The sequence below is a fragment of the Nicotiana tabacum genome, chromosome 22, assembly GCF_000715075.1.
Source record: "Nicotiana tabacum cultivar K326 chromosome 22, ASM71507v2, whole genome shotgun sequence".
Lineage (NCBI taxonomy): Eukaryota > Viridiplantae > Streptophyta > Magnoliopsida > Solanales > Solanaceae > Nicotiana > Nicotiana tabacum.
Genome location: NC_134101.1, coordinates 92,380,329 through 92,394,166, shown reverse-complemented (window position 1 = coordinate 92,394,166; position 13,838 = coordinate 92,380,329). Strand labels below are relative to the sequence as shown.

The following is a 13,838-nucleotide window of genomic DNA, read 5'->3' as shown; positions in this document are numbered from 1 at the left end:
GTTTAAAATTATCATAGAAATATTTTCCAATGCATTAATTTTTCAATTACAAAAACCAAATAACTAAAATAATTTACTAATAAAAATATAATTATGATAGTGAAATATTACATAGCATATAACACTAAACGCTATCCAACTTATAAATGAACATAATTTAGCAATGAAAATTCAAGTTCCAGTGACATTATTAACAAGTGATAAAATAATATAAAAGAATTAAATATGTGCCAATAATTTACAAGATATCAGTTTCTTCCATACCAAGTGTCTATGTTTTTTGGCCGAATAAATTACTGTATTGAAAGCAGTAAAGGAGGTTAAGAAGTATCATTACCAACACGTACTAATTTCGGCGATGTAATTCCACATCAAGTATCCATGTTATCTCGCACATGACAACTAACGTTTCATTTTTGTCTAATTTCTTTTTTTGCTAAAGGGGAGAAAAATAATTTGATACAGTCAAATACTATATAAAAGCTTCAAAATCAAGCATTAAAATAGTTATTAATTACTCCTACTAATAGAAGCTTCAAAATCAAGCATTAAAATAGTTGTTAATTACTCCTACTAATAGAATGATGGCAACAACGCCTAATTAAAACGAACAAAGTATTACTAATTACCTTAATAGGAACCAAGTAGGATAAGGAATTCACGGTTAAATTAACGAAAAAGTTATACCAGACCTAAAATTAGCGATATTTATCTCTAAAATCTTATAAAAATAAAATATTAGAGTAAAACGGAGTCCAACTCAACATAAAAAAAGATAAACAAGTAATGACCTTGCTTGTAAAGTTATTTTCCTAATTAATATTTAAATAACTTTAAAAATTATGTATATAAGCTTTTGAGGCATTACATGGTGTCTTACCAATACATTTAGTAGCTTTCACGGACTTCCTTGTGATCGAAAATATTTTAGCTAAATTAATTTGGCATTATGACTTTGAATAAGAAGGCATTAATTAGTATTTTCCAAATCCATCCTTATCTAATAAATAATCTACAAAATATGACGATATACAAAGAGTAATATAAGAAGATATAAAGGATTTTAGTTAAATAACGCTTATATTAATACTATTAAATAATTCTCTTAATGAGTATGTCAAAAACTTAGAAGCACTTATTTTGAACAAGAGATGGTATCGTCTGAGAAACTATCCATAGCTATTTTAATAACTTGACATTATAAGCAAAATTTATATTATCAATGCATATAAATTAAAAAAAAATTACGCATGCTTATTAGCACAACCTAAATATAGTGTTATTGAGCCCATGCGCAACATGGGCTACTCATTACTAGTAAAGCAAGAACTGAGTAGAATGGAAATGCTAATATGAAGTTTCAAGTTGACAACTAATTAAAATAAACCTATTTGCTCCCTCAATTGTGAATATCTTACATTTTCCTTCTTTCCACCAGTAAAGAGAAAAATCTCATAAAGGAAAGGTTTCGAAGAAAAACCACTCTCTAACTGACTTAATCTAATGGATCTAAGAATCATTTAATCAAACGTAAGACAAAAATAGCTTAGCAACAAAAGGAAAAAAATTGAGGAATTAGTTTTTCCAATTTATGTTTTGAGGCTAATAAATTTTACCAAATTATAAATAGCCATGGAATTTATATTTTTTGGCTATTCTTAGGTACTATCTAGGAGTGTACAAACCAAATCGGAAAATCGCACCAAACCGAAAAGTCAAACCAAACCAATTAAAAAATCCGACTAGATTTGGTATGATTTGGTTTGGTATTTAGTTAAAAAATCCGAACCAAACCGACATATAAATATTAATTTTTATATATATTTTTAAGATTTTATATAGAATTTTCTTTAAAAAATATCTAGAAATATTTGGGATCCTTTTATGGGATATAATATTTAATAGAATATGAAGTCTTCCATATTTATTAACTTTAAATAATGTGTTGTATGATCACTTCTTATCAAGTGTTACTGAAATGCATCAATCTTTTTGTTCTTCCATATTCATATCTCAAAATTCTTATATCTTTTTCGAATTTGAAGTTTCCCAGTTACAACACAAAAACTTCAGCTCTAGAGCTGATGTTTCCGGTAACAACACAAAAACTTCAGCTCTAGAGCTGAAGTTTCCCAGTTACAACACAAAAACTTCAGCTCTAGAACTGAACTTCAGGCCCGGCTACTAGAATGCTGAAGTTTTGCGTGATTGTCTTTGCTACTTCAGCCCTGTGTGCTGAAGTTATGCGAAAAAGCAGGTACGCTTGGAATTTTTTTTGCAAAGCGGGCACAAGTTAAAATGTGACACAAAAAGCGAGTATAGATGCAAATGCCCCTAGTTATGTGTAGTGTATCATAGTAATTTCCAAAGCCCAAAGTATTACTCTCTATATTCAATGTATCTTAGCTAATTTGACTCGTCACAAAATTTAATAACAAATGAAAACTTTTAAAAATTTTGGTATTGACATGCGGTAACACAATGCAAGTAATACAAAGATATGTTTAATTGATATATATATATATATATCTTGTTTTGGCCAAATACATAGACAACCACTTAAACTTGGCATAAATTTCACTTAAACACCTCAACTAAGGTCTTTTCCTATTACACACTCCAACATTCATTAAAGTATCAGTACAATCACGTGTCCAACATAAAAGCAAATACATAATGAGGTGTGATGAATGAGAAGTACATATGGGATCCACTGTTCAGGGCTAAGATGTCTGCACAATGAAAGATAATCGAAGCTGCTACAGTAACATTTTGTGTGGATCAATTAGAATAACGAATTCAACTTAAATTACCAAAACTGTCAACAAGCAGACATTGTTGACGGAAAGCTCCTCACTCTCTTTTAAAGTGACACATCAAACAAATAAAATATGTACATGTTAGCTAAAAAGAAGAAGATAAAATTAATTATAAAATCTAGCCAAAAAACAAGAAAGAGAAAGGAGCAGTCCCTTCCCCACCATCCTCCTTTGCATCTCTGCCGCAGTTCGTATGAACGGAGGTGCTATTTCCGGAGAAGTTTTGCAACTAGCCAACTACTTTGATGATAGACTAATTTTTACCTATGTCATTTCTCACTTACAAAGATAAGAATTTTGCACGTAAAGTGATAACCCTTTAGTTATTACTATAATTTTTAGAATTCCGGATTTATATTTTACTTGATAAATTTTAACTCCCTTACTTAGATATCTCGAGAATAATGTATTTCGGGGAATTGAGGGTGCATTTTTATGGCTGCTGCTGTACAATGAGATGGTATGGTGGTGTAGCAGAAAGACAAGACAAAAGAGAAAGTAAAAAAATCAAAATTAGAAGAAATTATCATTTTTTAATTTTCTGTTGATATCTTTTTGGAACTCATTTTTCTGTTACACTCTCTGAAAGGAGGTGTAATACATACACTATGCCATATTATCAATGTGTGTCTGATAGGTACACTTTAATAGATGTTAGAGTGCATTATTGGAACAAGCTTTAGTTTGGATGTCTAAGTGGAATTTGATGTCAAGTTTAAGGGTCTGTCTATGTATTTGACCAGATTTACTTTGGTAACATTTTGATGTCATATGTAAAATATAAATATGGTTCGACAAGGTTATTGATGCAGACCTATATGTATTTAGGGGGAAAAGAGTAATAACGGACTTGATTAGGCTCAACAAAATTTGGTCCAGTCAATTATCAAAATTCTTTTCACACCTCTATTGCCAAGTATGTATGATTTAATGTATTCAATGTTGTTAGTACATATTTACTTTGGCTTTTCTCTTTCTCAAGTTCCTACTGTCCGTCAAATTTCCTTTTCTAGTTTCTTCGTTTCACGTGCATGCCTGGTCTCTGTGCTGTTGTCTCCTTCCGGGTAAATCATATCTTCTCTTGCTATGTTTAACTATGAATCAACTTAAAATATATAAATGTGCTAAATTCTAAATCTGTTACGGGATGCACTTCAGCAATATATATCAAACCCACTCTGCTAAAGCTGAGGCAGAAACGAAAAGAGGGAGTACGTATACATTGAATCTTTTGTTTCAAATATCCACGAAGAAAGAGAGTCATTGAATTTAATTCTTGTGTTTCATACATCTAATAGGCACTAACACATGGCAAGTCCAAATACACAACAAACGACAGTCATTGAAAGGACAAAACATATACTAGCCATGATTGTTGCTTCCTTGCTATTCGGAGGAAACATTTTGTTGTCAAAGGTGGCGGCGGAAGATGGAATGTCCTTTAAAATAATGGTCGCATATCGGTGGATTTTCTCTGCAGCATTTCTTGGCCCCGTGGCCCTTGTGGTAGAGTGGTAACTAACTTCATCATTAACAGATACCTTCAATCACATTTAACTTTTAATTTAACTGGCAGAGATTATGAGTTAATAATAAACCATATTTCTTTTTGTAAGTGCACAATTTAGATATGATATTCATTTTCATTGGTTGCACATAAATAATATACTTCAAGTACGAGTTCATACACGCTTGAAGCTTCCTTTTCCATGTTGCATTGTTTCTTTGTCATAAAAGAATGATTCCGCTTCTGACTTCACTTTTCAGTTTTTCTCGTAATGGAAGCTAAATTAATAAAAGAGAGACAATAATACAAATATCCTTTTCTTTTTAGGACAAAACGAATTCTTTATTCATTTCAATATTTTTTTTATGAATATCTTGACTGACAATTTTTTGGTTTCTGAACAGGAGGAGGAGACCAAACATAACTTGGGCTTTCTTGCTACAATCATTTATGTCGGGATTACTAGGGTGAGTGATCTAATTCTTAGTTTTGAGTTTCTAATGAAATTACTGCATATATGTTTTCTTTGTTTGCGCAGGCAAAAATGCCCAATTTTTTCAATTCTTGTTGTTTTAGTTTGTAAAGGAGAACGAGTACCTTTAATAAATGGATGCAATGCTATTTATAATTGTGCAACAGGGGATCGATCTTCTGTAATCTATTTTACGCAAGTATTGAAATGACATCTCCCGTATATGTATCGGCAATTGACAATCTTGTCCCAGCGATGACATTCGTTATGGCGGTCCTCCTCAGGTACGTACCGGTCGCTGTTACATTATTCGGAAAAGGGCCTAAGCTAAATTATTTTTACAGATAAGTTATCTTTAATTATTTCCTCAAACACAATGTTAAACAAAAAAAAAAAAAAGAATCTTGGTTGTGGAGAAAAATTATTTGCAGTTGAATAAAGGGGTGTTCATTTTTCCTTCTTCTTTCAACTGGGTCTTTAATGGTGTTTTATTATAGTGAATAAGATCCTTTTCGATTTAGGGGCTAAAGTTAAATTCTTTTGAGCTATTTCTTCGTATATTGAAAAAATAATTGGATTTTGTTGCTTTGCTGGTGCTAAATACAAATTCTAAAGAAGACCCTTTTGGATTTAGGGGCTAAAGATCAGTTCCCTGAGTTATTTCAGTTATATTTTTTTTTTTGCTGGTGTTTGGGTTCTGATGAGATTTTGTCCTGATTATAAGCTTTGTTTTGGTTGGTGAATCTTTTTATAATAGGTTTTCTTGATTGATTTTAATAGTGACAGATTTGATCTTTTTTTTTTCCTAATGTGCTTAAAGTAATAGTGTCGGATCAGGTAAATGGATTGAAATAAGATCCATATTTTGTTTCAGACCTAGACTGTCATGTGGCTCTGTGAAAATTGTCATGTCATTAAATAGAAGGCCCATAGGATCTACCGTTAGTCGCAGAGGTAATTTTATTAATAGAATTAATGTCGTGTACTTTTTTGGACGAATAGGTGGACGCAAGGTATCTGTTAACCATTTAGTAGACGATAAAAGTAGTTTATTCCGTACATTATTTTCAAAGCGTCATATAGAGAGGGAAAAAACGATATTTCTTTAGCATATACACTCATCACGTAAAATTAGCTCTATATAATAAGAACATTTTGCAACAATAGCTTTTCCATGTAACTTATTGAAGCTATCAGCAATAAATAGACATCATCTACTTTTAGTGGCACATTAATATGATACGCTAAAAGCAGACTGTTGAATTTGGCAAAACTTTTTGTCCCACATCGGTGGGAAAAGAAGGGTTGGGGGGATTTTCCCCCTATAAAAGAAGGCTTAATGTTTAGGATTTAAACACACCTCTCATTTGCTTTCTCATCTGTTTAAGGCATTTGTATCTTCTCTCTTTAGTATTATTTCACTTGTATTTTTGGAGTGGAATAAAATATTGGTTGTGTCCGAGGAGTAGGCAAAATTAGCCGAACCTCGTAAATTCTGGTGTTCCTTTTATTGTTGCTTTATTGTCTTATTTATTATTTGGTGGCTGTCATAATTTTTGGTATAGTAGTTGTGACTTATTCACACTATATACATTTGGCTTCCGCAACAATTGGTATCAGAGCCAAGGTACTGTCTAAGTATGCTCTGTGGTTGCAGCATAGTCTGATCTTCCACATCAGAAAAGATTTATCTTGGTAACTGAGTCAAGGTTCTGTCTGAGTATGCTCTGTGATTGCAGCTTAGTCTGATCTTCTACATCAGAAAGGAAATAATCTTGATTTGTGTCGTCAGCTATTAAATAATATTTGTGTCAAATATGGGAGACAATAAACAAGAAGAATCTACATCAAGTGTCAACAACACGTCATCATTGACATCTTCGCTTATGACAAGAATTGTGTCAAATGCGAAATTTGCGGTAGAAATATTTGACGGGTCCGGACATTTTGGGATGTGGCAAGGCGAGGTTCTAGATGTCCTTTTTCAACAAGGGCTAGATCTGGCCATTGAAGAAAAGAAACCAGATGTTATTGGGGAAGAAGATTGGAGAATTATCAACCGTGTTACTTGCGGTACCATTCGATCCTACCTTGCTAGAGAGCAGAAATATCCATACACAAAGGAAACTTCTGCAAGTAAATTATGGAAAGCACTGGAGGATAAATTTTTGAAGAAAAACAGTCAAAATAAATTGTACATGAAGAAGAGACTGTTTCACTTCACTTATGTTCCTGGTACCACGATGAATGAACATATCACCTGTTTCAATAAGTTGGTCACATATTTGCAAAATATGGATACAACTTATGATGATGGTGACTTGGCCTTGATGTTGTTGGCGTCACTTCCTGATGAGTACGAGCACCTTGAAACTACTCTACTCCATGGAAATGACGAAGTTTCTCTCAGAGAAGTTTGTTCGGCTTTGTACAGCTATGAACAAAGAAAGCGAGAAAAACAGAAGGGCGGAGAAGGAGAAGCACTATTTGTGAGGGGTCGTCCTCAAAATCAAACGAGGACAAAGAAGGGAAGATCCAAGTCAAGATCCAGACCCAGCAAAGATGAATGTGCCTTTTGTCGAGAAAAAGGGCACTTGAAGAAAGACTGTCCGAAGTTGAAGAATAAGGCCAAATATAATAATGGAAAGGCCATTATGGATTCAAATGTAGCTGATTGTGATGATTCAGACTTCTCATTAGTTACAATAGAGTCATCAACATCATCAGACATATGGTTGATGGACTCGGCTTGTAGCTATCATATGTGTCCCAACAGGGACTGGTTCGTGGATTTTCAAGAAGGAGAATATGGAATTATTCACACAGCGGATAACAGCCCTCTTACCTCTTATGGGATTGGTTCAATACGATTAAGGAACCGCGATGGAATGATCAGAACATTAACAAATGTTCGATATGTACCAGATTTGAAGAAGAATCTCATCTTTGTGGGAGCCCTTGAATCAAAAGGGTTCAAAATCATTGCAGAAAATGGAGTGATGAGAGTATGCTCTGGTGCACTAGTGGTAATGAAGGCTAATCGGAAGAATAATAATATGTACCGCTATCGTGGCAGTACAGTTATTGGGACAACGACAGTGACATCCAGTGACGACAAAGAGGCAGAAGCAACCAAGCTATGACACATGCGCTTGGGACATGCTGGAGGAAAATCCTTGAAAACTCTATCAGATCAAGGATTGTTAAAAGGAGTAAAGGCTTGCAACTTGGAGTTTTGTGAGCATTGTGTTAAAGGGAAACAAACAAGGGTTAAATTTGGTACATCGATCCATAATACTAAAGGCATTTTGGATTATGTACACTCTGATGTTTGGGGTCCTTCCAAAACACCTTCATTGGGTGGGAAGCACTATTTTGTAACCTTTGTTGATGATTTTTCCCGAAGAGTATGAGTGTATACAATGAAGAGCAAAGATGAAGTGTTGGGAATTTTTCTCAAATGGAAGACGATGGTAGAGAATCAAACAGGCAAGAGGATCAAGTGTATTCGCACAGACAATGGAGGTGAATACAAAAATGATCATTTCAATAAGGTCTGTGAAAATGATGACATCGTCCGACACTTCACTGTTAGACATACACCACAACAGAATGGAGTGACAGAACGTATGAACCAGACCTTGCTGGAGAAGGTACGGTGTATGTTGTCCAATGCTGGCTTGGGCAAAGAATTTTGGGCTGAGGCAGTTACATATGCATGCCACCTCATTAATCGCTTACCATCTGCTGTTATTGATGGCAAGACACCATTTGAAAAATGGTATGGAAAGTCTGCTGTAGATTATGACTCTTTGCACGTGTTGGGTTCAACTACATATTATCATGTGACAGAGTCAAAATTGGATCCAAGGGCAAAGAAGGCTATTTTTATGGGAATTACTTCTGGAGTCAAAGGATATCGCTTATGGTGTCCTATGACAAAGAAAGTAATATTCAGCAGGGATGTTACCTTTGATGAATCTGCTATGGTAAATAAGGTAACAGAAGATACCAAACAAAATAAAGGTGCTTCTAAGTAGGTGGAGTTTGAGGGAAAATTTATTTTTCCTACACAAGAAGCAGAGGAGGAAACAAATGAAGATTACCCTCTGGAAGGAGAGCCAGTAGAGGAGATTCCAACTCAGGAACCTCAACAACAACTTGAATCAATAGCAACCAGCAGGCCAAAAAGAACAATAACGAAACTTGTTCGTCTCATAGAGACGGTTGCTTGTGCAACCTCAATTGTAGCTGATGATATTCCTACCACTTATAAAGATGCTGTCCAAAGTTCAGAAGAAGATAAGTAGAGGATTGCCATGAATGATGAAATACAGTCCCTTCATCAGAATCATACATGGAGATTGGCCAATCTCCCGAAGGGAAAGAAAGCAATTGGGTGCAAATGGGTATTTGCAAAGAAAGAAGGATTTCCTAACCAATTAGATGTTCGCTACAAAGCAAGATTGGTGGCCAAAGGATATGCTCAAAAGGAGGGAATTGATTACAATGAAGTGTTTTCTCCAGTTGTAAAACATTCCTCCATTAGAATTAGGTTGGCTTTGGTAGCACAATTGGATTTGGAACTAGTTCAGATGGATGTAAAAACTGCGTTTTTACATGGAAACTTGGAGGAGGAAATCTACATGACTCAGCCAGAAGGATTTAAAGTTGCTGGAAAAGAAAATATGGTGTGCAAACTTGAAAAATTGTTGTACGGATTGAAACAATCTTCTAGACAATGGTACAAGCGATTTGACGAGTTTATGTTGCAGCAAGGGTACAAGAGAAGCAAATACGATCATTGTGTGTATTTGCACAAGCTTAAAGATGGTTCCTTTGTATATCTTCTCCTATATGTTGATGATATGTTGATAGCTTCCAAGAATTCAGAAGAAATTGATAAGTTGAAGATTCAACTGAAGAAGGAGTTCGAGATGAAGGATTTGGGTGAGGCAAAGAAAATTCTTGGCATGGAGATAATTAGAGATAGACGTTCAAAGAAACTCTGTTTATCTCAAAAGGAATATTTGAAGAGAGTACTTCAACATTTTGGCATAGATGACAAGACTAAGCCAATTAGTACTCCACTTGCTTCCCATTTTAAGCTAAGTACTATTATGTTGCCAATGGATGAAGCTGAACGAGAGTATATGTCAAAGGTACCATACGCAAATACTGTTGGTAGCTTGATGTATGCAATGGTTTGCACAAGGCCTGACATTTCACAAGCTGTTGGAGTTATTAGCAGATATATGCACAATCCAGGGAAGGAGCATTGGCAAGCTGTGAAGTGGATTCTACGGTATATTCATAATACTGTAGATGTCGGGTTAGTTTTTGAGCAGGAAGACAATCAGTCTATAGTTGGATATTGTGACTCAGATTTTGCGGGTGATCTGGACAAACGAAGATCAACTACTGGTTATGTGTTTACTTTTGCAAAGACACCAGTTAGTTGGAAGTCTACTTTGCAGTCAACAGTTGCTTTGTCTACAACAGAGGCAGAGTACATGGCTATTACAGAGGCTGTGAAAGAGGCAATTTGGCTTCAAGGATTGCTAAAGGAGCTTGGTGTTGAACAAAAAGGTATCACAATTTTTTGTGATAGTCAAAGTGCTATTCAATTAGCGAAGAACCAAGTTTATCATGCAAGGACGAAGCACATTGATGTTCGGTATCATTTCGTACGAGAAATCATAGAAGAAGGTGGAGTCACAGTGAAGAAAATTCATACTACGGAGAATCCTGCTGATATGCTGACAAAGGTGGTGACTGCGGTCAAGTTTCAACATTGTTTGGATTTGATCAACATTGTTGAAAACTGAAGATTGAAGATGAAGACACAATCAAAATTTGTTTTTGAGAGAAAATTGAAGATGTGGAATTTTGCCAAGGTGGAGATTTGTTGAATTTGGCAAAACCTTTTGTCCCACATCGGTGGGAAAAGAAGGGTTGGGGGGATTTTTCCCCTATAAAAGAAGGCTTAATGTTTAGGATTTAAACACACCTCTCATTTGCCTTCTCATCTGTTTAAGGCATTTGTATCTTCTCTCTTTAGTATTATTTCACTTGTATTTTTGGAGTGGAATAAAATATTGGTTGTGTCCGAGGAGTAGGCAAAATTAGCCGAACCTCGTAAATTCTGGTGTTCCTTTTATTGTTGCTTTATTGTCTTATTTATTATTTGGTGGCTGTCATAATTTTTGGTATAGTAGTTGTGACTTATTCACACTATATACATTTGGCTTCCGCATAATTTGAGAAGTAAATGCGGAAGCAATAACAACAAGGAATTAAACAACTAGAATTAAAGAGATGAAAATAAAGGATATGGGAAGAATTCAAGGAAAGAATTCCAAAAACTTCCAAGAACGTAAGTTCTATAGCCTTGACAAGATCAAAGTAACAACGTCTGACAACATTTTGAAATTAACTCGGTCAACTGTTTGAACTAATGACGGTAATTAAATCCTAAAGCTCAAGAATGCGATGGTTTGTTACGTTATCATAAAGTCATGAAGTACTAGAGAAAAGATCCTCTTATATATGTATCACCATTTTTTAACTTTAATTTCGCAGCTTTCATATTGTTTCTTTCTCCTTCTTTCCATGAATTTATTTTTCCATAAGTCGCGCGCGAAATTATTTAGCTTGTGGACTCAAGTGATTATATTATCGCTTAACTCCTAGAAACACTTGATTCCAGAAGCAACACGACGCGTAAAACAGAAAGTTCAGCTTTTACAGAATAATACAGAAATATCTAATTAAATGAACTTATTTGCTTATGGTTTTACTCGTCTTTGAGTTTACTTGCATATATATATATATATATATCTTTGACTTTGTTTGAGAAGAGAGTCAGTAGTCGAAACACTTGAAGCAAATCGATAAGAAATTAATCAGTCGTGTAATTTACAAGGCATTTAACTTTATAGCACAAACTTATCAGAAAATAAATTAAGAAAATTATTATAGTCGAACCAACTGGTAATATATTCCACTTTCAGAGAAGAATTGTGCAGGTTTCAAGTGTGCCATCGGGTATATGACTTGCTTCCTTATATATTTTCCGTATTTTGTTGACTTGCGATATCTCATTAAATACATCTCGTTAAATATTCTAGTCCATTTGCATATTATATTCATGTTATGTATACATCAACCTGATTCATTAAAATAATTTTGTAGATCGGAGCAGTTATCACTGCGTAAAGTGAGTGGGAAAGCAAAGTTTGTTGGGACGATTATATGTGTCACGGGAGCGATGATAGTAACTTTTTACAAAGGTGGCCACGTCCCAATGTGGTCTTCTAAGATCCATTTGCTGCATCATACAACTGCAGCAGGATCACAGAAGAAGTTAGAATCTGGTAACTTCTCCCTGGGTATAATACTTGCCATGATATCTTGCCTCTGCTACGCGCTTTGGATGGTATTACTGGTAAAAAACCTCAAAATCTAGTAGCCTCTTCTTTTATTACTCTTTGCAAGTTGAAAATGTTATTTTATGACTATAGTTTGAATTATTTCTAATCCTGTCTGTTTTACATTGTGTGCTTATATTAGTTCTATTGTCTCCTCCAAACCCCTTTTCATAGGAAAAAGTAGGAAAAGACTATCCATGCCATTACACTAGCGCTGCTTGGATGAGCCTTATGGGCTCAATTCAGTCAACCATATTTGCGTTTTGTTTTGATCACGAAGGTAATCAGTGGAAGCTTGGTTGGTCCCTAAGGCTCTTCGTCGTTCTCTATATGGTAAGTAATACTCCACCCTTGTACCGAAACCAAATAAGGAAATATTAAGCCCTCGTTATAATTTTACAATTTGATTACACTTCCAAAAATAAATCCAATTAGGGATCATATACCTTAATAACTTGAGTTAATAGTTGTATTCAACTAACTTTTATTCTAATGGACGCTGTTTTATTATATTATCATAATTAATATTATTACGTCTTCAAAATTGTGATTTCTTAAAAAAAAAAGCAGGCTTATGACATTATTTAATAAGAAAAGAATAAACTGTTGCACCCAAATTTACATAAATTTGTATATATGAACTATAAGTGCTAGTTGTTAAATGATAAAAGTTTACATTAACTTGCATAATTGTAAATAATTGCAATTACTGCATTGGGCTTTTGTATATGAATGTCGTGCTAATTATAATACCTTTGTTATGCAGGGAGCTTTAGGGTCTGGGCTTGTTGTTATTTTAATGACATGGTGCTCCCAAAAAATGGGCCCATTGTTTGTATCAGTTTTCAACCCTGTGACACTTATATTTGTGGTATTTGCAAGTGCAATGTTGCTTCATGAGACGCTATATGTTGGAAGGTATAACAAAACTTTCTTCTTTTTACTAAACTAAAACCTTCAATCTATTTGAGGTGTGTGTATATATTTTTTGAATGTGTTTACAGCAACACAAAATCATTTTTGTTCATAAGAAATTACCTTTATATATTAATTGTAGTTACATTGCCCTTCTGGTTTAGTAAATTGTATCTAAATATCATTAACAAAGTCCAATGATCAATTGACACGAATTCTGATATATCTTTCTTGGATTTACTTGTTATGTGCAGTGTTTTAGGTGGTGGTATAATAGTAGCGGGATTATATCTTGTGCTGTGGGTTAAAGAAAAAGAGCAGAGGGCATCGAAGCAGTCAATCCCCGAAGTAGCCAAACATGATATCGAAGGAAACTAATTAACCAAACATAGAAATAATTAAAATTCTCGATTAGTGAACCTATCTTTTTTACTTCGTTCAAGTACTTTCTTTTAATCGTGATAATATAGATCTCTTTCTTTCACTCAATGATTGAAAATTATATTGCTTGTTTCGATAGCAAGTACACAGTCGTTATCTATTATAGTTGTTACATTAAGTATGCTATTAATATATAGTTTTTCCTTAGTTTCAAGGTTATATTGTCAAAATTAATTTTACTGGTGTTAGTTTCATCTAAACATCTAACGTTCGAGACGTTTTGCTCCTTTTTGTTAAAAGTAATCTTCTGTATT

At 34.2% G+C, this 13,838-nt stretch overlaps 1 protein-coding gene across 1 annotated transcript; it reads left to right on the top strand.

Moving 5' to 3' along the window:
- Positions 1-3,822: 3,822 nt before the first annotated feature.
- LOC107822992 (WAT1-related protein At1g25270) lies at positions 3,823-13,632 on the top strand. The gene is made up of 9 exons (XM_075245010.1): positions 3,823-3,883; positions 3,978-4,030; positions 4,118-4,333; positions 4,731-4,793; positions 4,966-5,082; positions 11,993-12,245; positions 12,403-12,561; positions 12,995-13,146; positions 13,398-13,632. Exons 3-9 carry the CDS (start codon positions 4,128-4,130, stop codon positions 13,519-13,521), a joined length of 1,074 nt encoding a protein of 357 aa, XP_075101111.1. The 5' UTR covers positions 3,823-3,883; positions 3,978-4,030; positions 4,118-4,127; the 3' UTR covers positions 13,522-13,632.
- The last annotated feature ends 206 nt before the right edge of the window (positions 13,633-13,838 follow it).